General features: G+C 44.6%; 3 protein-coding genes and 2 long non-coding RNA genes across 6 annotated transcripts; 4 read left to right on the plus strand and 1 right to left on the minus strand.

Annotated features, from left to right (window-relative positions):
- Positions 1–7,626: 7,626 nt before the first annotated feature.
- Positions 7,627–8,181, plus strand: LOC136350110 (uncharacterized). Its single transcript, XM_066301635.1, has one exon. The coding sequence runs from the start codon at positions 7,627–7,629 to the stop codon at positions 8,179–8,181; it is 555 nt and encodes a 184-aa protein (XP_066157732.1).
- A 28-nt stretch (positions 8,182–8,209) lies between these two features.
- Positions 8,210–11,238, minus strand: LOC136350106 (uncharacterized). 2 transcript variants are annotated; one of them, XR_010734072.1, is made up of 5 exons: positions 10,990–11,238; positions 10,033–10,259; positions 8,731–8,914; positions 8,503–8,557; positions 8,210–8,444 (listed from the first exon to the last, which is right to left on the minus strand). It is a non-coding gene; the product is annotated as an uncharacterized lncRNA (long non-coding RNA). The 2 variants fall into 2 exon arrangements; XR_010734071.1 differs by lacking the exon at positions 10,990–11,238 and having other exon boundaries at positions 10,033–10,983.
- Positions 11,239–13,025: 1,787 nt separating this feature from the next.
- LOC136350111 (uncharacterized) lies at positions 13,026–13,628 on the plus strand. Its single transcript, XM_066301636.1, has one exon. The coding sequence runs from the start codon at positions 13,026–13,028 to the stop codon at positions 13,626–13,628; it is 603 nt and encodes a 200-aa protein (XP_066157733.1).
- Positions 13,629–15,161: 1,533 nt separating this feature from the next.
- On the plus strand, positions 15,162–15,847 carry LOC136350115 (uncharacterized). The gene is made up of 2 exons (XM_066301637.1): positions 15,162–15,614; positions 15,670–15,847. Exons 1-2 carry the CDS (start codon positions 15,186–15,188, stop codon positions 15,814–15,816), a joined length of 576 nt encoding a protein of 191 aa, XP_066157734.1. The 5' UTR covers positions 15,162–15,185; the 3' UTR covers positions 15,817–15,847.
- Positions 15,848–15,964: 117 nt separating this feature from the next.
- LOC136350116 (uncharacterized) lies at positions 15,965–16,329 on the plus strand. The gene is made up of 2 exons (XR_010734077.1): positions 15,965–16,093; positions 16,124–16,329. It is a non-coding gene; the product is annotated as an uncharacterized lncRNA (long non-coding RNA).
- The last annotated feature ends 4,903 nt before the right edge of the window (positions 16,330–21,232 follow it).

Genomic DNA, 21,232 nt, shown 5'->3' on the forward strand with positions numbered 1-21,232 from the left:
ACGAAAAGCGGGTACATGTTGGCTCAGGTTTTCACCGGACACGGCGTGTTCGGGAAATACCTGAAGCGGATACGAGTGGAGAGAAGTAGTGAATGTTGGTTTTGTAACGAAAGAGAGGACACACCGGAGCACACGCTGTGGATGTGTCCGGAGTGGGAGGGCTATCGCGCCGAGGCAAGGGCGGGGGGACTCGACCTGAACCGAAGCACGATAGGGAACGAGCTGGTGGAAAGTAAGAGCAAGTGGGTAGCGTTTGAGGGCCTGATAGAGAAGATCTTGAGGGCCAAGATTGCAAAAGAGAACGAGAGGAAGAAGAGTGGGGTGCGGAACCGTGTCCGTACCTAGTCCGAGGGAGCGAGGAAGCCCTGAAGTAATACCGAAAGGTAGTCCCGGGGCAGAAGAGGGGAGGTGGGTTTAGTGGGTAGGCGGGCGACGTAATGGTCGGTCGAATCCCACACTACCCGGTCGTGGACCAGGCCGGGTGTCTTAAGAAGATTCCCCCTCCTCGGGAAAAAAAAAAAAAAAAAAAAAAAAAAAAAAAAAAAAAAAAAAAGGTTAGTTCAGGTTAGTTCAGGTTAGTTCAGGTTAGTTCAGGTTAGTTCAGGTTAGTTCAGGTTCCTCCATCAAGGGCCAATACCTTGTCGTGGTTTGGAGGCTGAGTAGGAGGTAATGATCCAGAGAGCTATGCCAGCGGGAACTTTGTTTCCAATTAGGGTCTCCCTTGCTGGACAGGTCAATGGTGAATCTCCGAAACTAAAGTTGGCCCACATCGGACGGATCTTTTATGACGACAAATGCTATGGAAAGGTGGACCGGCGCCAAAGTGGAGGCGTTAGGCAATCTAAAACCCAAAAAAAAAAAAAAAAAAAAAATGGATGAAAAGAAAAATAAATTACCCCAGGCGGGTACCACGTCTAGTGGAGAATCCCGCCGTTCCTCGTTGTCCTCGGACAGCTCGGTGCGCAGGCCCTCGGATTCTGGGGGGGCCAACTTTTCACCGAATGCGTGCGACTCAATGCGCCTGGGGACCCAGGGGCGCATTGCTGCGTCTGATACTGGAACTTGCGAGGTTGGTGGCTCCTCGGGAGGAGGAACACTCAGAAACAGAGGGTTTTTTAACTTGATGGAACACAGAAGGTCTAATTCGCTGAGTGGATTACCTAAAAAGAGAAAAGTATTAGATACATCTTTAAATGACAGTGTATTGGATGTCCTAAACGTGGTCGAGAGCCCGGAGGCATTTACATTGGTCGAAGCAATAGGCGAACTAACAAAACAAATGGCACAATTGGAAAAAGTGATTCAAAATAATAACAACACAAAGAGAGAGATAAGAGAGATTGCTGACAAAATGAAAAGACAAGTAGATATATTTGGAAGAAAAATGATCAAAGAGTGGCTACAAAAACATAAATATGAAACTCCTAAAATACCAACTTATGATGCAGATATCCAAGTAGTTATAAAACCTGAAACATGCAACCAGGGCACACAAACACCCTGGATTGCTGATGGAGGAGAAATCCTAGACCCTGCAACCTTCAGTAACTATCAGGATCTGAAACAGTGTAAAGTTAGTAAATGGCCAGACAAAGTGTTTTGTAATACAGAAGTTATAGTTGGAAATCCTTTGGACGCGAAAGATATATATACAAAAATCGTAATAGTAGAACCAGATGATAAAGACATGCAGAAAAGTATTCAAAAATTGTATAAAGATAGATTCCCGGAACTTCTTGAAACTCAGGAAGACTTTGAAGTGATACAATATAATACGAAGGTATCAATGAAAGGACAAACTGAAATAAAAGAAAAAAAGATAATCAAAATAACATACACAGGGACGGGCGAAGATATATGGAATCAGTTACAAAAAGTTAAACAAGAAATAAAAAACGAAGACGTGATTATTCTACACCACATAAATACTATAGAATTAAACGAATTTAGAAAAATAGTAGAAAGTATTTTTCACAAAACGCAAACAACGGCCATAATATATATGTCGGAGCATCAACAGGAAGGTTTTCCATGATGATGCAATATAGTTAGTTTTTATTTCAATAGCAAGAATAGAAGAAGGGCAAAGCCAACGAATTCGCTACCACACAAGCGCTTCTCGTCACTTGCCAATCTAATCTGCCTGTCCCTTTCGGTTTCTGGTTTCCCAGATCTCGCGAGTCCTTCAAATTCGAGGGATAAAAGTACCTGTTAGTCCCTGTTTCCCACGAAGGTTCGCACACATGGCCCCTCGATTTCGCCCTTGGTGGTAGCGACCTCGTTCGACAGTACTTTATCTCCGCGATAAAGCTGTCAGCCTGCTCTTCAACCTTATTGCTAACTAGAATTTTACATTTCTAAACTTAAGGGCTAATAAATCTCCGACACGGCCAACCTGACAAATCACACGTCCTCGGGTGTGTCTGTAAAAAAACAAAAACTGTTATATTTCTGCTAACCGAAAAAGGTACCCACAGTAAATCACAAAGGTGTCCATCCTTAATCACCACAGTATTATCTCAAGGCGTTAAATCGAATTTATTTACTATTATGACCGTCATTATTTAAATATCTCATCATCAGCCTTAAATCACCTTCAAACAACCCTTCCTTCACCATGACAACTAGGATCCCTCTACTCATCAGCCACGCTGATCTTATCGTGCCAAACCAATTTTTGACAGGTCCTCAACGGTACCTAACCGTACCGACCATGTACCATAGTCCTACCAAGCATATGTAGCAGCAGTGCTCCACAGCACTCTCTACCATACCCCATTCGACTATGTACCTTAAGGTCTCCAAGACCTCACACACTGCGGCTCTTGCCACTATACCCAACAGTACTCCACGGTACTCTATACCATAGCTCACACAGCTAGGTGCATTCCGGTCGCCATGACCTTCCGGACTAATATCACATTAGCACAACTTTGCCGCGCCATGATCAAACTACATATGTTTGCACTTGCGACTATTGCGATACATGTGATAATTATCCTCAACAAAACCGATCCATAGCGTCTGTTCCAACACTATCATCATCACCAGGAAGGTTGTTCTCCGGTAACTTTCTCAGACTTTCATGGGAATATTTATAAGTTCTATTATTAGACAAAGACTTTAAATTATATCTGTCACCTTCAAGAACATCTGTGATGACGAATGGACCTTTGTACTTAGGGTCTAACTTAGTTTGATGCCGTTCTTCGTTTCGAAGAAGAACGTGATCACCAGCTTTAAATTTAACGACCTCAGATTTATTACTATCGAACCTTTCCTTATCATATTGTGCATTTTGTTGCATAAAACTGGTAGCCCTAGATCGAAGTTCAGTTACATCCACAATGGTTTCATTGTCTTCATAAGGGACTAGACCTGTCGGTCTTGCTGTCTTACCAATTAACAGTTCCAAAGGACTAGCCTTTGTCACACGGTTGGTAGTACAATTTAAGGCTAATTGAATTTCGTCTAGTGCATCTTGCCAAGATCGATTCGAGGTTTCTACTGCTGTAAACATATTTTTGAGTGTACCCATCACTCTCTCAACTTGCCCGTTCGCACGGCTAGATCCGGTTGCTATTAGATGCAGGTTTATTTTTTTCGAAGTACAGAAATTACGGAACTCCTTACTCGCAAAACACCTACCCTGGTCGGCTATAACACGAGTAGGGACACCAAACAAGGATATCAAACGTCTTAAAGATTCGATACAGCTACCCGTATCGATATTAAGGGTATGGTGTAGTAAAACATATTTGGTAAAGCCGTCGATCAAAACAATTACATATTCTTTTAAGTCGCTTTTCCCACTTAATTTGCCAGTTATATCGATATGTACAGTGTGCCACGGTATGGCCACTTTAGTGATAGGGTGTAACTCAGCTTGGATCTTGCCAGACGACGGTTTTGATACTTTGCAAGTTATACAATTTTCGACAAATTTCCTAACGTATTTTGACATGTTTTCGAACCAATAATGTTCGTATACCTTGTCAAGAGTTTTCTCCCACCCCAAATGCATTACCGACTCATGAATGTGATTAATCACTGACCACCTGAAAGCTCGGGGGACTATAGGTAGGCAACGTGATTTTGCGTTCCGTTGAACTTTCCGATAAAGAATGCCACGCCTTAGTTCATATGTTTTACCTATCTGATCGGGTATGTCATCATTATGTAATCGCGAAATAATCGATTTTACTTCATCGTCTCTTTGTTGTTCTGAAAGAAGCCAATTTTCGGAAATTTCTGCAATGTTTACGCGCTTTTCTTGGATTCTGTTTAAAATTGACAAAGGTTGAGTAGGATGGTTTCGAGAAAGAAAATCTACATGAGCCATACGTTTCCCTTCTCTATACTCTATATCAAAATCAAAGGACTGTAGATAAGCCCACCAGCGGTGTACCCTTGGTGTTAAATCAATCTTTGTCCGAGATGCTTTTAGGGAGTTGCAGTCAGTATATACTACAAACTTATTGTTGAATAAATAATGGCGAAAATGCTTTATGGAGTTGAAGACGGCTAGAGTCTCTAGTTCATATGAATGATATCTTGACTCGCATGGGGAAGTTCTCTTACTATAATACTCGACTACTCTCCTTTTATTGTCAATTTTCTGCAATAGAATGGCACCATATCCGTCAGAACTAGCATCCGTGTGCAATTCTATGGGGTAGTCGGGGCAAAAAATTGTCAGGATAGGTTTATTCGTTAGAATCGAGACAATCTTCTGCCGTAGTTCTTCGTGCCTCGGTTCCCATTTAAAACTATCGTCTTTGCAAGTTAAAGAATATAGCGGTTTCATGATTAATGAGAACTTAGCGATAAACTGTCTGAAGTAAGATGCAAGCCCAATAAATTGTCTCACCTGAGTCACCGTACGGGGAGGGGGTAAATCAACCAACGCCTGAACTTTACGAGGATTAGGACTAATCTTACCTCCCTCAACTTCATATCCAAGATATTCAATTTTGGTCTTGAGGAAAGAACATTTCTCTACGTTAAATGAAAATCCCGCCTTCGTAAGGGTTTCAAGTACCCTTTGCAATCTCTCAATTGATTCGCTAATAGTAGAGGCGACAATCAGTATATCGTCCATATAGACAATAACGTACGAGTATGCAAGATCACCCAACGCTTTCATAACTGCCCGTTGAAACACCGAGGGGGCATTTTTTAAGCCAAACGGCATGACTAAGAACTCGTATTGACCATCAGGTGTTACAAATGCCGTACGTTCTATCGAATCGGGATGGATGGGTATTTGGTGAAAACCACTCGCCATATCTAAACAAGTAAAATATTTTGCCCCTTGAAGTCGAGCAATTTGGTCTGAAATCAAAGGTAGGGGATATTTATCAGCTACCGTGTTAGCATTGAGTTCACGATAGTCCACACAAAGACGATCAGAACCGTTTCTCTTTTTAACAAGTAACATAGGACTAGCAAAAGGTGACGAACTAGGACGGACAATGCCGCATTTTTGTAGTTCCTTAATTTTAATTCTCACAATTTCCCTTTCGCCAGCACTGAGTCGATAAGGGCGCCTTTGTACAGTTTTGTTAGGGTCATTGAGACGTATTTCAAGCCAACCAGTAGTAACGTGCGTACGCGGAAACCCATTTATAAAATATTCGGAAAATTTAGTCAGAACACCCAATAATTGATCCTTTTCTTCGCCAATTAGTTCGGTATCAACATTACTGATATTTAATTCTTTAACTTCCAAAATGTTTGTGACTTTACTTCTAGAGATAATTAAACTGTCCTGCGTAATGCTAATGTTAAAGCCTTGAACGATAAGATCTCGACCTATCAGTATGTCATGTTTTAGACAATCATCAGGAATGACGTGGAACAATATTTCCAAAAAGAAATCGTCTATCTGTACCTGACTTAGTATCTGTAAGGTACTATTAACGTTAGCGTTACCTATACCCTTTAGGACTACTAAGTTATTATATCTCTTGCCTGAAAATTTTCGTGCTACAGTCTCTTTTATCAGAGAACATTCAGCGCCTGAATCGAAACAAAATGGATACGACTCACCAGATTGCACGAGCTTGCCAATGGGCTCCATCACACTACACACATTTACTCGCTTTTCACTAGTGTTTTTGGGACACACTGTAGAAATATGGCCTACTTCCCCGCACTTAAAACAAGTAGTTTTTCCCCTTGAGGTCAACATACTATCAGTCGTTCCCTTGCTGCTTGAAGGTAATTTTGATCTGTCTTTCTTTACTCTACACTCTGCCATTTTATGCCCAAGTTTACCACAAGAATGGCATTTTATACCAGGATATTTTGTCCTTTTGTTTTCGAACTTGGATGGTTCGGGAAGATTCTTCCGTTTAAAAGAGCATGCTTTCAACTCTTGGTGTAGCTCTTGCCTGGTTGTTACCTTTGTGGTGAAAGACATACGTTGTAGCCGACTGTCAAACTGTGCCACATGAGCCAGGACCAATGATACAGCGATTTCTTCTGTATCCATTGTTTTCCATCTTGACATCAATGATGTGATCAGCCGGCTGGTGTAGACCGAGAGACATTCATTATCCCTTGGGCGACTGTTTAGTAAATTGATAAGGGTGGCAGCAGGGGTTTCAGAACCTCGAAACCGTTCTATGAATAGTTCCTTAAATTGAGCCCACGTAATATCGGGAAAACATATTTGCGACAACCACTGGGAAGCATTTCCTTCCAAAGCGCTACTTAGTGCCAAAACTAGTTCGCCTCCCTTCAATGGGTTTCCCGAAAAACACATTTCCACGGTGGTAGACCAAGCATCAGCGTCCGAGTCGGGGTTGTCCGGGTTGAACTTTGGTAACGACACAATTGGCGCGTTGGAGACACTGGGCTGAGGAAATCGCACTGCCTTTATCAACTCTAACATGTTTTTGTTTTGGGCTTCGAACAAAGCACGCCACTGAGCACTATCACCTTGTTCGCGGTTGAATCCCACTTCTGATGTCGGAGCATCAACAGGAAGGTTTTCCATGATGATGCAATATAGTTAGTTTTTATTTCAATAGCAAGAATAGAAGAAGGGCAAAGCCAACGAATTCGCTACCACACAAGCGCTTCTCGTCACTTGCCAATCTAATCTGCCTGTCCCTTTCGGTTTCTGGTTTCCCAGATCTCGCGAGTCCTTCAAATTCGAGGGATAAAAGTACCTGTTAGTCCCTGTTTCCCACGAAGGTTCGCACACATGGCCCCTCGATTTCGCCCTTGGTGGTAGCGACCTCGTTCGACAGTACTTTATCTCCGCGATAAAGCTGTCAGCCTGCTCTTCAACCTTATTGCTAACTAGAATTTTACATTTCTAAACTTAAGGGCTAATAAATCTCCGACATATACAACAATTCAGAAAACTACGCCTAAATATAATGAAATAACAAAAAAACTACTGAAAGGAATACATATGGATTATTAATTGATACAAACAATGATTATAAAAAGACATTAGAAAATATAAAAAAATCACTTGAAAATAGTGAAGAAATAAAAAAAATTAAGACAATACGAAAAACAAAAGATGGAAAAATGCTTATTGCTATAGATAAGGACAAAAATGCTGTAAATAAAATCAAACAAAAAATAGAAAAGTCTGATACAGGAAAAATGATAGAATTAGGTACTCAAGAAAATAAAGAAACATTATTTATTAAAGGCATAGATGGCATAACAAAAAAAGAAGAAGTTCTGGAAGCTATGAAAAATATACTAGGAGTTGGAAATGATGACCTACGAGTTAGCGACCTGAGAGAAAATGATCGTGGAACACAAACAGCAGTTGTAACAATAAAGAAAGAACATGTGCAAAAATTACTGGATGAAGACATCAGAATTGGAATGGTTACGTGTCAAATGGAAAAAACGATTAACGTTAAAAGATGCTTTAAGTGTTGGCAGTTCGATCACGTGGCGAAAGAATGTAGGGGGCTAGACAGAACAAGATTGTGCCGAAAATGCGCGAAAGAGGGCCACTTAGAAAAGGAATGCGAAGGAATGGAATATTGCGTGCTATGCGACGCAGCGGGCCATATCACGGGACGAGGTAAATGCAGGGAGTATAAAAGGGCATTATCAAAAACCAAAAAAAATTTAAACAAAAGAGATGTCGATAAAATAGCTGAAATCGATGAAGACGAAGCTAAGGTGATAGAAATTGCATAAAAAATAATAAATAATAAATAAAAATATATAAATTAATCAAATAATATATTTATCTTTAAAAATGAACCAAAAACATATACGTATACTACAAATTAATTTAAACACAGATAAAAGGGCGATGGACTTATTAAGCCAGACAATAAAACAAAATAAAATTGATATTGCAATATTAACAGAACCAAATAAAAAAGCTGTGAACAGCACGAGGTGGTATACAGATGAGCTGTCGGTGGCGGCAATAGGAATCTTTGCAGATGATCTACCTGTTAAGGAACATGGGTCAGAAGCAGGAATAGTGTATGTTAAAATAGAGAATCTTACTATTTATTGTTGCTATGCAACTCCAAAATTGAATCCTGCGGATTTTAATAAGTACCTGGAAAAAATAACAAACATCAGTAAACATGACGGCAATAAAATATTCGCAGGCGATTTTAACGCAAAAGCATCTGATTGGGGTGAAACAAAAACTGATAAAAAAGGGCTGGTAATGCGGGAATTCATAGCACAAAACAGATTGATAATTCAGAATATAGGCAATACACCTACCTTCGAAAAATTCCAAAGTTCTTCCATCATTGATCTCACACTCAGCAGCGAAAATCTTGCAGGTAAAGTGAAGAATTGGCATGTCATGGAAGAGGAGTCTTTAAGTGATCATAAATACATATATTTTGAGATTGAGAAACATCGTACCGTAGAGGCAGTCGAGACACGTATTCCTCGGTGGAACCTGAAACATATAAAAATAGATAAGTTTAGTAAAAAATTCCGAGAATTAGTTAAAGTGGATACAGAACATACAAATATCAGTTTAAAAAGAAATCTTATAGCAGCTTGTGAGTCATCTATACCAAAAAAAGTAAAAAAATATAAAAAACAAGTATATTGGTGGAGCGCACATATAAACGAACTGAGGAAAAAGTGTATAAAAAATAGAAGAGTTATGTTAGCAAAGAGGAGAAGAGCAACCATCGAAGAATTTGAAGAACTAAAAAGTAAATACAAAAAGGCCAAGTTAGAATTAAAGAAAGCTATCCTAAAATCTAAGGACGAACAGTGGGATAAAGTGTGCGAAGAAATAAATAATGACGTTTGGGGAAATGGATATAAAATAGTTACGAAAAAGATTCTTGAAAATAGACCTATTGACAGAGAAACAAAAATAAAAATAGTGAGAGATCTCTTCTTGGAAACGAATGAACAAAACTTCCAACTAAACAACATAGATACACAAATTATCCCCTTCACACTTGAAGAACTGAAAAAAGCTGGAAATAAAATGAAGAACAAAAAGGCACCGGGTAGAGATGGAATTCCTTCTGAATTAATTAAATTAATTGTAAATCTAGAACCTAACTATATGCTACAAATATTAAATAATATACTAAAAAAGGGGGAGTACCCACATGAATGGAAAATTTCTAAAATTGTACTACTAGAAAAACCTAAAAAAAGTAAAGAGGAACCTACTAAATATCGACCTATATGTCTTCTAGACACAATGGGAAAATTATTTGAACAACTAATTTGTATGAGAATAAAAGAAAAACTACAAGGGGAACAGCGATTAAACGATAGACAATTTGGTTTTAGAGAAAATAGATCCACCATAGACGCGATTCAATTCATTTGTGGCATTGCAAAAAAAGAAATGGGTAAAACTTTTAAAACTAGAAATTTCTGTGCGTTGATCACGATTGATGTCAGAAATGCTTTTAATACCGCAAACTGGAACTTAATTAAGAGAGAGTTGTCAAGAAGAAACATACCAGGGTATCTGCAAAAAATAATAGATAATTATTTAAGAAATAGGGAAATAGAAATTGATTCGGTGACTCAAATACGTACCACTGCAGGGGTCCCTCAGGGGTCGGTGCTGGGCCCAGTCCTCTGGAATATGTTATATGACGGGGTGCTGTCCATTGATATGCCTCGCGGGGTCGAAACGGTGGCTTTCGCTGACGATCTTGCGGTGGTTCTCACGGCTAAAACAGTAGAAAATATAACCTACCTGGGTAATGAAGCCCTGCGTAGAATCTGCGAATGGATGGATGAAAACCAGCTAGAAGTCGCACCTGAAAAAACTGAAGCCATAATGTTATCAGGAAGAAAAAAATATAAAAATGTTAAATTTAATATTGGGGATATAGAGATCCAACCACAAGATCAAGTAAAGTATTTGGGCGTAGTTCTTGATAAACATTTAAATTTTGGGAAACATATCTTGTATGCGACAGAGAAAGCGCAGAAAGCTGCTTCTGCGCTTCTCCGGTTGATGCCCCGAACCAAGGGACCTTCGGAAGGGAAAAGAAGAATCCTAGCCACAGTAGCAGAATCTATCGCACTGTACGCGGCACCCGTATGGAACCAAGCCTGTAAGGTGGAAAAATACAGGAAAAAATTACTCAGTATGCAGAGAATTATGGCTGTTAGAACTACGAGAGCTTACCGGACGGTACCAACGGACGGAATCCTCGTTCTTGCAAGGATGATTCCAATGGATATTTTAGCCGAAGAACGCGCGAAAACTATGGGAATGACGGATAGAGACAAAAAACTAGAAAGAGAAAACAGTATTCTAAGATGGCAGCAAGTATGGGAAAATGGAGAAACCTCAGAGTGGACTAGAAAATTGATACCAAATATAAAACCCTGGCTGGAAAAAAAACATGGCGAACTAACATATTACACAACACAAATATTAACAGGGCATGGATGTTTTGAAGTATATAAACACAACATTAAAAAAAGTGACAGAACAACATGTAGATATTGTAATATAACTGAAGATACTGCTGAACATACCATGTTCTATTGCGATAAATGGTCCAAAGAGAGACAAGATGTCGAAGCACAAATTAATATAAAACTGCAGGTGAACAATCTTATTCAGGAAATGCTGAAATCGGCGGATACCTGGAACAAAATAGAAAAATTAGTGGAAAAAATAATGAAACAGAAGCTGGAGGATGAACATCGTGGTAGCAGGAACTGAGGCCGATGGATATCTGAAAAAAAAAAAAATAATAATAATAATAAGAATAAATAATTAAAAAATAATAATAATAATAATTAATAATAAATAAAATAAAATGAAAAAATAAATAAATAAAAGTAAAAATAATAATAGTATTAAATAATAATAAATTAAGGAGGAATTTATAGCCCAGCACTACAGGAGTGCAATGTCCAACAATGCCGTGAGGCGGTTCTGGACAAGGGCGCAGAAAGGAGTAATACGTGGAGTTTTGGTTGGTAGATCTCCCATTGGGGGAGGGAGTCCAACACTGTTGGGGCCCATAGACACCTGGGGCCCCTTCGTCTATAAAAGATTTCTCCACGGGAAAAAAAAAAAAAAAAAAAAAAAAAAAAAAAAAAAAAGGTTAGTTCAGGTTAGTTCAGGTTAGTTCAGGTTAGTTCAGGTTAGTTCAGGTTAGTTCAGGTTAGTTCAGGTTAGTTCAGGTTAGTTCAGGTTAGTTCAGGTTAGTTCAGGTTAGTTCAGGTTAGTTCAGGTTAGTTCAGGTTAGTTCAGGTTAGTTCAGGTTAGTTCAGGTTAGTTCAGGTTAGTTCAGGTTCCCCCCTGCGGTGTCTCCACCTTGTCGTGGTGGGGGGGCTTCACGTTTCCGACTCTTCTGTCTTCTCCAGTAGGATTCCTGCTGGAGAGGTCAGAGGAGGGGGAGACCGACTAAGAGAGACACAAAAAAGGGCGAAATGAGTAAGCAAAACATTAGAGTACCCCAGGCGGGTGATAGTCCCGCCGTCGGCTCCGACCGGGTGGAAGCCCCGGTGGCCGGCGCTGGCCCCATGGATTCTGGGGGGGGCCAAGTTTGCTCGAGGGTGTTGAGGGTTGAATTGGAGAGATGCATCGGGGAAGAACCATATAAGAAAAAAGAAAGCGTAGAAGTATTTATTCTGATGGAAACAATAGAAAGGGTTAAGGGGTTAATTAAAAATTTAGAAAATAAAATAGAAAAAAGCACTCATAGGGATATCAAAGAAATTTGCAAACAATTAGGAAAACAAAAGAAAGTATTCGAAAGAAATATAATTAAGGACTGGCTAGAAAACAATAAATACGAGAAGGCGGATAAAATGATTAACGATGCTGATGTACAAACAGAAAAAATAGGAACGGTAGAACAAGCAACTCAAACAAATAAAGAAGGGGATATTGAAAGTATAGATGGTATTAATAATTATGAGGATTTTAAAAATATTGTTGAAAATAATTGGCTTGAATCGACTTTTATAAATACGGAAATTAAAATTGGGAATCCATTGAACAGTAAAATGACAACGGTGAAGGTAGTGATGGTTGAGATGGGAGATACTAAGATGGAAAAGGGAGTGCAAGCCGAATATAGAAGAAGGTATCCGGAATTAATGGAATGTGAGGAAGATTTTGTGGTGGTTGAGCAACTTCATAACTTCAAATCTGGGGTGGGGGAGAAACAATTAAGACAGAAAATTATAAGAATTGGACTTACTGATAAGGAGGAAGAACTTTGGGAAAACTTATACAAACTTAAAACAGAAACTGTGGACGACGAGTGGGTGGCAATGCATAGAATTGAGGGGATGAGTGTTGAGAGACTAAGAAAAATAATAGAAGCGGTGTTTAAAAACGGAACAACTCAGGTCATGATCTATACGGACGGACGGGAAGAAGAAGAGATAAATAGAGGAAGAAAAAGGAAAAGTTACGCTCTAGTGGTGGACCGGGTGAGTGGGGAAGACTTGGAGACAACGATGGGTGAAATAAAGAAATCAATAAAATATAAGGGAGGAAACAAGGAAATAAATGGCCGAGAACAACGAAAGAAGGGAAAATTCTAATGACAATGGGAAGTGATGTAGGATGCGTCAAGGAGATCAAGAGTGCGATAGAGTGGCAGTTGAGGACGAAAGTGAGAGTTATGGGACCTAAAACAAAAAGGGTTGCCATACACATAAGAGGAATGGAGATTACTACAGGGAGAAAAGAGGTAAAGCAGGCGATAATGACGAGAGTTATAGGACTGAGTGAGGATGACTTTTCTTTGGGGGACATGAGGGCAAATAAATGGGACACACAGGCGGTGACAGTGGTTATGGGCGAGAAAGTGGCGGATGAATTGATGAAGGACCCATACATCAGAATCGGATATGTGAGATGCAGAATGGAGAAAAGACTGGAGGTGAAAAGGTGTTATAAATGTTGGGGATTTGAGCATGAAGCTAGGGAATGTACAGGGAAGGACAGATCGAGGTGCTGTTTTGTGTGTGGCGAAGAAGGTCATAAGGGACAGGATTGCAAAGGGGAGGACATGTGTGGGATTTGTAATGAAAAGGGACATAGGACAGGAACAGGAAAATGTGAGGCATTTAGAAGGGCTTTGAGAAGGGCTAGAGAAGAGGAAAGAAAGAGACGACTGGCTGCCCCGCCCTTTGGGGGGGTGGGGTAGTCAAGGGAAATACCACCCCCCCCCTGAAGTAATGCTTAGCGGCGGTTCCGGGGGGGAACCAGGGTGAAGAGAGGAGGGTTTTAGTGGGTAGGCGTCCCATTCAGGGACGAATCCCACATAACCCGGTCGCCAGAACAACAGGCCGGGTACCTATGAAGGTTTCCCTCCTCTATAAAAAAAAAAAAAAAAAAAAAAAAAAGGTTAGTTCAGGTTAGTTCAGGTTAGTTCAGGTTAGTTCAGGTTAGTTCAGGTTAGTTCAGGTTAGTTCAGGTTAGTTCAGGTTAGTTCAGGTTAGTTCAGGTTAGTTCAGGTTAGTTCAGGTTAGTTCAGGTTAGTTCAGGTTAGTTCAGGTTAGTTCAGGTTAGTTCAGGTTAGTTCAGGTTCCCCCCTGCGGTGTCTCCACCTTGTCGTGGTGGGGGGGCTTCACGTTTCCGACTCTTCTGTCTTCTCCAGTAGGATTCCTGCTGGAGAGGTCAGAGGAGGGGGAGACCGACTAAGAGAGACACACAAAAGGGCGAAATGAGTAAGCAAAACATTAGAGTACCCCAGGCGGGTGATAGTCCCGCCGTCGGCTCCGACCGGGTGGAAGCCCCGGTGGCCGGCGCTGGCCCCATGGATTCTGGGGGGGGCCAAGTTTGCTCGAGGGTGTTGAGGGTTGAATTGGAGAGATGCATCGGGGAAGAACCATATAAGAAAAAAGAAAGCGTAGAAGTATTTATTCTGATGGAAACAATAGAAAGGGTTAAGGGGTTAATTAAAAATTTAGAAAATAAAATAGAAAAAAGCACTCATAGGGATATCAAAGAAATTTGCAAACAATTAGGAAAACAAAAGAAAGTATTCGAAAGAAATATAATTAAGGACTGGCTAGAAAACAATAAATACGAGAAGGCGGATAAAACGATTAACGATGCTGATGTACAAACAGAAAAAATAGGAACGGTAGAACAAGCAACTCAAACAAATAAAGAAGGGGATATTGAAAGTATAGATGGTATTAATAATTATGAGGATTTTAAAAATATTGTTGAAAATAATTGGCTTGAATCGACTTTTATAAATACGGAAATTAAAATTGGGAATCCATTGAACAGTAAAATGACAACGGTGAAGGTAGTGATGGTTGAGATGGGAGATACTAAGATGGAAAAGGGAGTGCAAGCCGAATATAGAAGAAGGTATCCGGAATTAATGGAATGTGAGGAAGATTTTGTGGTGGTTGAGCAACTTCATAACTTCAAATCTGGGGTGGGGGAGAAACAATTAAGACAGAAAATTATAAGAATTGGACTTACTGATAAGGAGGAAGAACTTTGGGAAAACTTATACAAACTTAAAACAGAAACTGTGGACGACGAGTGGGTGGCAATGCATAGAATTGAGGGGATGAGTGTTGAGAGACTAAGAAAAATAATAGAAGCGGTGTTTAAAAACGGAACAACTCAGGTCATGATCTATACGGACGGACGGGAAGAAGAAGAGATAAATAGAGGAAGAAAAAGGAAAAGTTACGCTCTAGTGGTGTACCGGGTGAGTGGGGAAGACTTGGAGACAACGATGGGTGAAATAAAGAAATCAATAAAATATAAGGGAGGAAACAAGGAAATAAATGGCCTGAGAACAACGAAAGAAGGGAAAATTCTAATGACAATGGGAAGTGATGTAGGATGCGTCAAGGAGATCAAGAGTGCGATAGAGTGGCAGTTGAGGACGAAAGTGAGAGTTATGGGACCTAAAACAAAAAGGGTTGCCATACACATAAGAGGAATGGAGATTACTACAGGGAGAAAAGAGGTAAAGCAGGCGATAATGACGAGAGTTATAGGACTGAGTGAGGATGACTTTTCTTTGGGGGACATGAGGGCAAATAAATGGGACACACAGGCGGTGACAGTGGTTATGGGCGAGAAAGTGGCGGATGAATTGATGAAGGACCCATACATCAGAATCGGATATGTGAGATGCAGAATGGAGAAAAGACTGGAGGTGAAAAGGTGTTATAAATGTTGGGGATTTGAGCATGAAGCTAGAGAATGTACAGGGAAGGACAGATCGAGGTGCTGTTTTGTGTGTGGCGAAGAAGGTCATAAGGGACAGGATTGCAAAGGGGAGGACATGTGTGGGATTTGTAATGAAAAGGGACATAGGACAGGAACAGGAAAATGTGAGGCATTTAGAAGGGCTTTGAGAAGGGCTAGAGAAGAGGAAAGAAAGAGACGACTGGCTGCCCCGCCCTTTGGGGGGGTGGGGTAGTCAAGGGAAATACCCCCCCCCCCCTGAAGTAATGCTTAGCGGCGGTTCCGGGGGGGAACCAGGGTGAAGAGAGGAGGGTTTTAGTGGGTAGGCGTCCCATTCAGGGACGAATCCCACATAACCCGGTCGCCAGAACAACAGGCCGGGTACCTATGAAGGTTTCCCTCCTCTATAAAAAAAAAAAAAAAAAAAAAAAAAAAAAAAAAAAAAAGGTTAGTTCAGGTTAGTTCAGGTTAGTTCAGGTTAGTTCAGGTTAGTTCAGGTTAGTTCAGGTTAGTTCAGGTTCCTGTGGGTTGAGCAACCTATCAGGCGCGTCCCCCGGGTGGCGGATAGGGGAACGGCCAAGGCTCTTTGCGGGGCTTTGGTTAGTGGGAGTGATAAGTGATGGCTGCAATTTAAAACTTGCAAGTCCGGAACGAAAACTTCTGCCGTGGACCAGCTCATCATACCGTAAACTTCGGGTTTGTCCTGGTAAGATGGCAGAAATGTTGTCTTGACGGGGCAAATTGGAAGAGTGGGGAGCTCCTAGGAGATCGAGTGGTGAGGCCACTATAACTACCTCCCAATTCCCAAGGTGTGGTGCGTGCCGAAGGGGTGCAAGGCTGGAGGGAAGTCCAGCTCCGAGCGACCCCGTGAAGATTCACCCTGTGAAGACAGACGTGGCGAGTCTGCGGAACTTCAGCTGAAATTGTACTTACCTACCAAAGTGCAGTTTCCTCCAACTTACCTTTATTCCTGAAAACTTCCGCTCTAAGGAGAATCCTTATTTGTCCTATCCAAAGATCAGACCGTAAACATCTGCTCTAACTGGTGGAATGGTAGAAATACTGTTTCTACTGGGGTGAGTTGGGTGAGCGGGGATCCTTCGGGGTCGGGTGGTGAGGCCACTATAAATACCTCCCTAATCCTAAGGTGGAGTGCGCGCCGACGGGATGCGTGGCTGGGGGTGGTCCAGTTCCTAGCGGCTCCGTGAGGGTCCAGACTCATCCACTGGATACAGGTGTGGCGAACCTGCGGATACCTAAGCTGGAATTGTACTTATATCCCAAAGTGCAATTCGTCCTACTTACCTGATTCCCGGAAAAGCCAACTCCTCGGAGTGTCCACAAAACTTACCTGAAAATCCTAAGAAAACCAATCCTAATTCCCACATACTTACCTTTTACTTACCTGGATGAGAGTGACGTGTGTGTTAAAAATTTTTTTTTTTAATGATGAGCGATCAAAAAAAACGAGTACCCCAAGCGGGTAAAAATCCCGCCGTGGTCTCCGACCGGGTGAAAGCCCCGGTGGACCACGCTGGCCCCACGGATTCTGGGGAGGGCCAAGAACGCTCCGGCGAAAAGCCGAAGAAGATGGAGGACGCCTTTAGGAAGGGGGGCAAAGTAAGTAGGACGCCGCCACCACCTACCAAGGAGGAGAAGAAGGGAGATGGAGTGAATGAGGAAAGGAAGAAGAAGGAGCTGGCTATGGAGCGGGTGCTGAAGGACGAGGAAATGAACCGGGAGGAGCAGGGGAAGGAGGGGACAGCAGGAGAGGTGAGGACGAAGAGGAAGACTGTGGATATCCCCGATGCCTTCGTCATAAAAGAAGCCATGGAGGGGATCACGTCCCTGGTGGGGGAGCTGGGGAAGCGAATGGAGCGCAACACCCAGCGAGACATTAAGGACATCACCTCCAAGCTTGCCAAGCAAGTGGAGGTGTTCCAGGGAAGTGTTGTGCGCAGGTGGCTGGAGGAGAGGAGGTTTGAGTCCTCAGACCTCATGACTTACGACGGGGACACCCAAAAGGGAGGACCGCCGAAGGTAAGTGGGGTGGGTAAAGGGGGGAAAACCCCCACGCATACCACGGCGACGGTCGGATGCCAGACCGAGCCGTGGGAGGAGTGGAGAGAGGCGAAGCTGAGGAAGGAGGAGAGGAGGCGCAAAATTCACCAGCTGGTCCGAGAGGACAAGATGGAGGAGGCGCTCCGGTTCAGATGGGAGAGGGACGACTTCGTGGCGACGGAGATCAGGAGTGGGGACCCGTATCGGCACGGATTTGATGCCGACCTGGGAGTGATGGTGGGGGCCAAGGACGAAGCGGCGAGAACCAGGGCCTTCCAGCTCATCCCAGGGCTGGAGCAGCTACGGCTGGTAAGTGAGGGGAAAGGGGGGTTCTCTTCTATGTTGCAGGGGTACACCCTGCAAGTAGGAGAGCAGGAGGAGAGGCAGGAGAGAAGAATCTTCTTCAGCGAACTCGAGGGGACGGGACCAAGGATGGTCCTGGAAGCCACAAGGAGCCTGCTGAGGGAGATGGTGAGACTGGGGAGGAGCAGGATCGTCGTCCCGATGGTCCACGGAGCCAACCCCTGGGAGTTTAGGAGGATAATGGAAATGGCGGCCATGGACCTTGGAGAGGAGATACGGATCCTCCTGTATGCGGCGGCTAAAAATGTGGGAGAGAGGATACTGCCTGCGCAGGGGACGAAGGTCCAGGCGAGTGGACGCGAGGAAGAGGTGGTGTTCGTCTCCCGAGAGGCGGGGGCCACCTATGGGGACACCCTCAAGAGGGTGAAGGAGTTGGTGTCGCGTAGCGGTACAGATCTCAGGATTGGGTCCGTGCGGGAGACCAGGAAGGGGGAGGTCCTCCTCACTCTCCCCAAGGGGGGGGCGAAGGAGAGCGAGGAGCTCAAGGCCATCCTGGGCAAGGGTCTGGGGGCTGAGAGGGTACGCACGGGGCAAGGGTCGAGATCTGTGACGTTCCGGGTCACCGGCTTGGACGCCCTGGCGAGGGACGTGGACGTGGTGGAGGCGGTTGCCGTTGCGGCCGCTCTGAGGACGGACCAGGTAAAACTGGTGGGCCTCAGGGAGAGCTTCGGCAGTTGCCAAACTGCCACGATCCGCGTGGTGGGGGAGTTGGAGGCGGCGAGGGTGCGGGGGATCGCCGACCTCAGGGTGGGCATCGGGAGGTGCCGCCTGCGGGAGTTGAAAGACTCCGGCAGGTGCTTCCGATGTTGGGAGATAGGCCACAGGGCGGGGGGATGTACGGGGGTGGACAGGGCCAAACTGTGCGCTCGATGTGCCAGGGAGGGGCACAGGGCCGCGGATTGCAAGTATCCCCGGTTTTGTCCCCTCTGTGGCGCGGAGGGCCACAGTGCGGGGAGTCCAGAATGCGGGGGGCGGGAAAAGAGGGTGGAGGGTGCTGCCAAGCCGACACCCACCACGACACTCGAACAGGGGGATGTCACCGAGGGGAAACCAAAACCCTCCAAAAAGAGGGGCAAGAGACCACGGAAGGAACGCTCTCCCTCCCCCCCAAAGAGGGGGAGGGAGAGAAGGACCTAGGGGATGGGGGCGGGATGACCCGAGAATCCCCTCCGAACTCGGGGGAGAAGGATGCTCGGGAGGTCCCGCAACAGGGCGGAGTAGCAGCGCGCGGAGTGCCGAGGGTGAGTGATTTGCGCGGAGAAGTGGTGGGGGTGGTGTCCGATACCATCGACAGGAGGCAGGAGGGGACGCAGCCCCCTCCTGCTGGAGGAGGAGAGGAGGAAACGGGGTAAGTGATCCTCAAGTAGCGTGAGCGAGGGAGAGTGAATGTGGTCAAAGAATTGGCAATCGGGGACCTCAGGTGCCTCCAGATCAACCTGGACAGGAAGCGGTTGGCAACCGATCTACTGACCCAGGTGGTCAAGGAACGAGGCATCGACGTTGTTCTGGGTCAAGAGCCGAACCAAACGAAAGGGAATGAGATCCGAGACAGGTGCGACGACGCCTTCGTGTGGTTAGCCGACCACGTGAAGGTCAAGTCCATCCACAGGGATCGGGGATTCGTGGCGGTAGGGTTGGAGCGTATCACGCTGATCTCAGCGTACTTCTCTCCGAACAAGAGGACGGCCGAATTCGAGGCGTTCCTCGCTCGGTTAGAGGGGTACGTGAGGGGATTGAACGGCAGGAGGGTCCTCATCGCTGGGGACCTAAATGCAAAGTGTGGGCGTTTTGGCTCTGTCGCGCGAAACGCCTACGGTCTTGCCTTGGAGGATTTCCTGGACGCGGGAGAGTTCACTCCTCTCAATCAAGGGGGGGAGTGGACGTTCGGAAACAGAAACGGAAGGTCGCTGATCGACATTACTATGGCGGGAGCGATTGCGTTTAGAATGGTGAGAGACTGGAAAGTTGAATGCGAGACGGAGAGCGGAAGCGGGCACCGGTACGTGTCTTTCTCCATCGGCGGGGAGGGACACGCACAAGGGGCAAAGTCGGAGAGGGTGACGAGTGGATGGGTAGTGGATAGCCGCGGATTGGAGAAACTGAGGCAGTTCGTGGACCAAGACCAGAATGTGGGCGTGGCGGATGATCCCGAACTAATAGTGAGGGACATCACTCACGCCTGCAACCAGTGCCTTCGCAAGAAGGGGGCTGGTAGAGGTCGGAAGGCCGCGTATTGGTGGAACGAAGAGATCGCGGAGAAAAGGAGAGAATGCGTCAGGGCCCGGAGAAGGGTGATGAGAGAGAGAGTCCGGCGGGAACCGCGAGGACTGGACGACCTTCAGTCGTCCCTGCGCGAGGCAAGAAAGGTCTTGAAGGCATCCATTAGGAAGGCCAAGGGAGAGTCGTGGAAGGGGCTCTGTGACGAGCTAGAAAGGGACATCTGGGGACTCGGTTACAAGATCGTAGCCGGGAAACTTGGTCACTTGAAAAGAAGCCACCTCCCAGAAGCAGAAATGCTTCGGAAGGTGGACGAACTGTTTCCGACGAAGGAGAGGGTCATTTGGGATACCGGGGAAACGGGGGAAACTCAAGTGGTCCGGGTCTCAACTGAGGAGATTCGCCGGGCGGTCGGTACTCTGAGGAGCCGTAAGGCCCCGGGGATGGACGGGATTCCGAACGAGGTCTTGAAGCTGTATCTTGGGGCGTCGCCCCAGGGTATGGCCGATTGCGCATCGCGCATCTTGACCTCGGGAAGTTTCCCAGAAATCTGGAAGAGAGCCCGATTGGCCCTGGTGGAGAAACCGAAGGGTAACCCGGACGCCGAGACCTCCTACCGGCCCATCTGTCTCATCGACGGACTCGGGAAAGTGGTAGAGAAAGTGATCAAGACCAGACTACTGGACGAAGCAAACGAACTGAGTATGATAAGTGAGCGGCAGTTTGGGTTCATGAAGGGCAGGTGTACCATGGACGCCATGGGTGCCGTCATGCGGATTGTCGAGGGGATCAGGGGGAAGAGCTACGCTCACGCGGGCTTTTCCGTTATGGTGACAATTGATGTTCGTAACGCTTTTAACGCGGCCCCGTGGGATCTCATCGTCGAAACGATGAGGAGGTCCCGGGTGAGCAGGTATCTGATTGGAGTGATCCAATCATACCTGC

This window comes from Euwallacea fornicatus, unplaced genomic scaffold (genome assembly GCF_040115645.1).
Source record: "Euwallacea fornicatus isolate EFF26 unplaced genomic scaffold, ASM4011564v1 scaffold_112, whole genome shotgun sequence".
In the NCBI taxonomy this organism is placed as follows: Eukaryota; Metazoa; Arthropoda; class Insecta; order Coleoptera; family Curculionidae; genus Euwallacea; species Euwallacea fornicatus.

What these genes read in the sequence shown, in the direction of transcription:
- LOC136350110 (XM_066301635.1), top strand. Translation starts at nt 7,627, where the DNA reads ATGATAGAATTAGGTACTCAAGAAAATAAAGAAACATTATTTATTAAA.
- LOC136350111 (XM_066301636.1), top strand. Translation starts at nt 13,026, where the DNA reads ATGGGAAGTGATGTAGGATGCGTCAAGGAGATCAAGAGTGCGATAGAG.
- LOC136350115 (XM_066301637.1), top strand. Translation starts at nt 15,186, where the DNA reads ATGGGTGAAATAAAGAAATCAATAAAATATAAGGGAGGAAACAAGGAA. An exon ending in GAATGGAGAAAAGACTGGAG is followed by an intron (nt 15,615 to 15,669) that starts GTGAAAAGGTGT and finishes GAGAATGTACAG; the next exon opens with GGAAGGACAGATCGAGGTGC.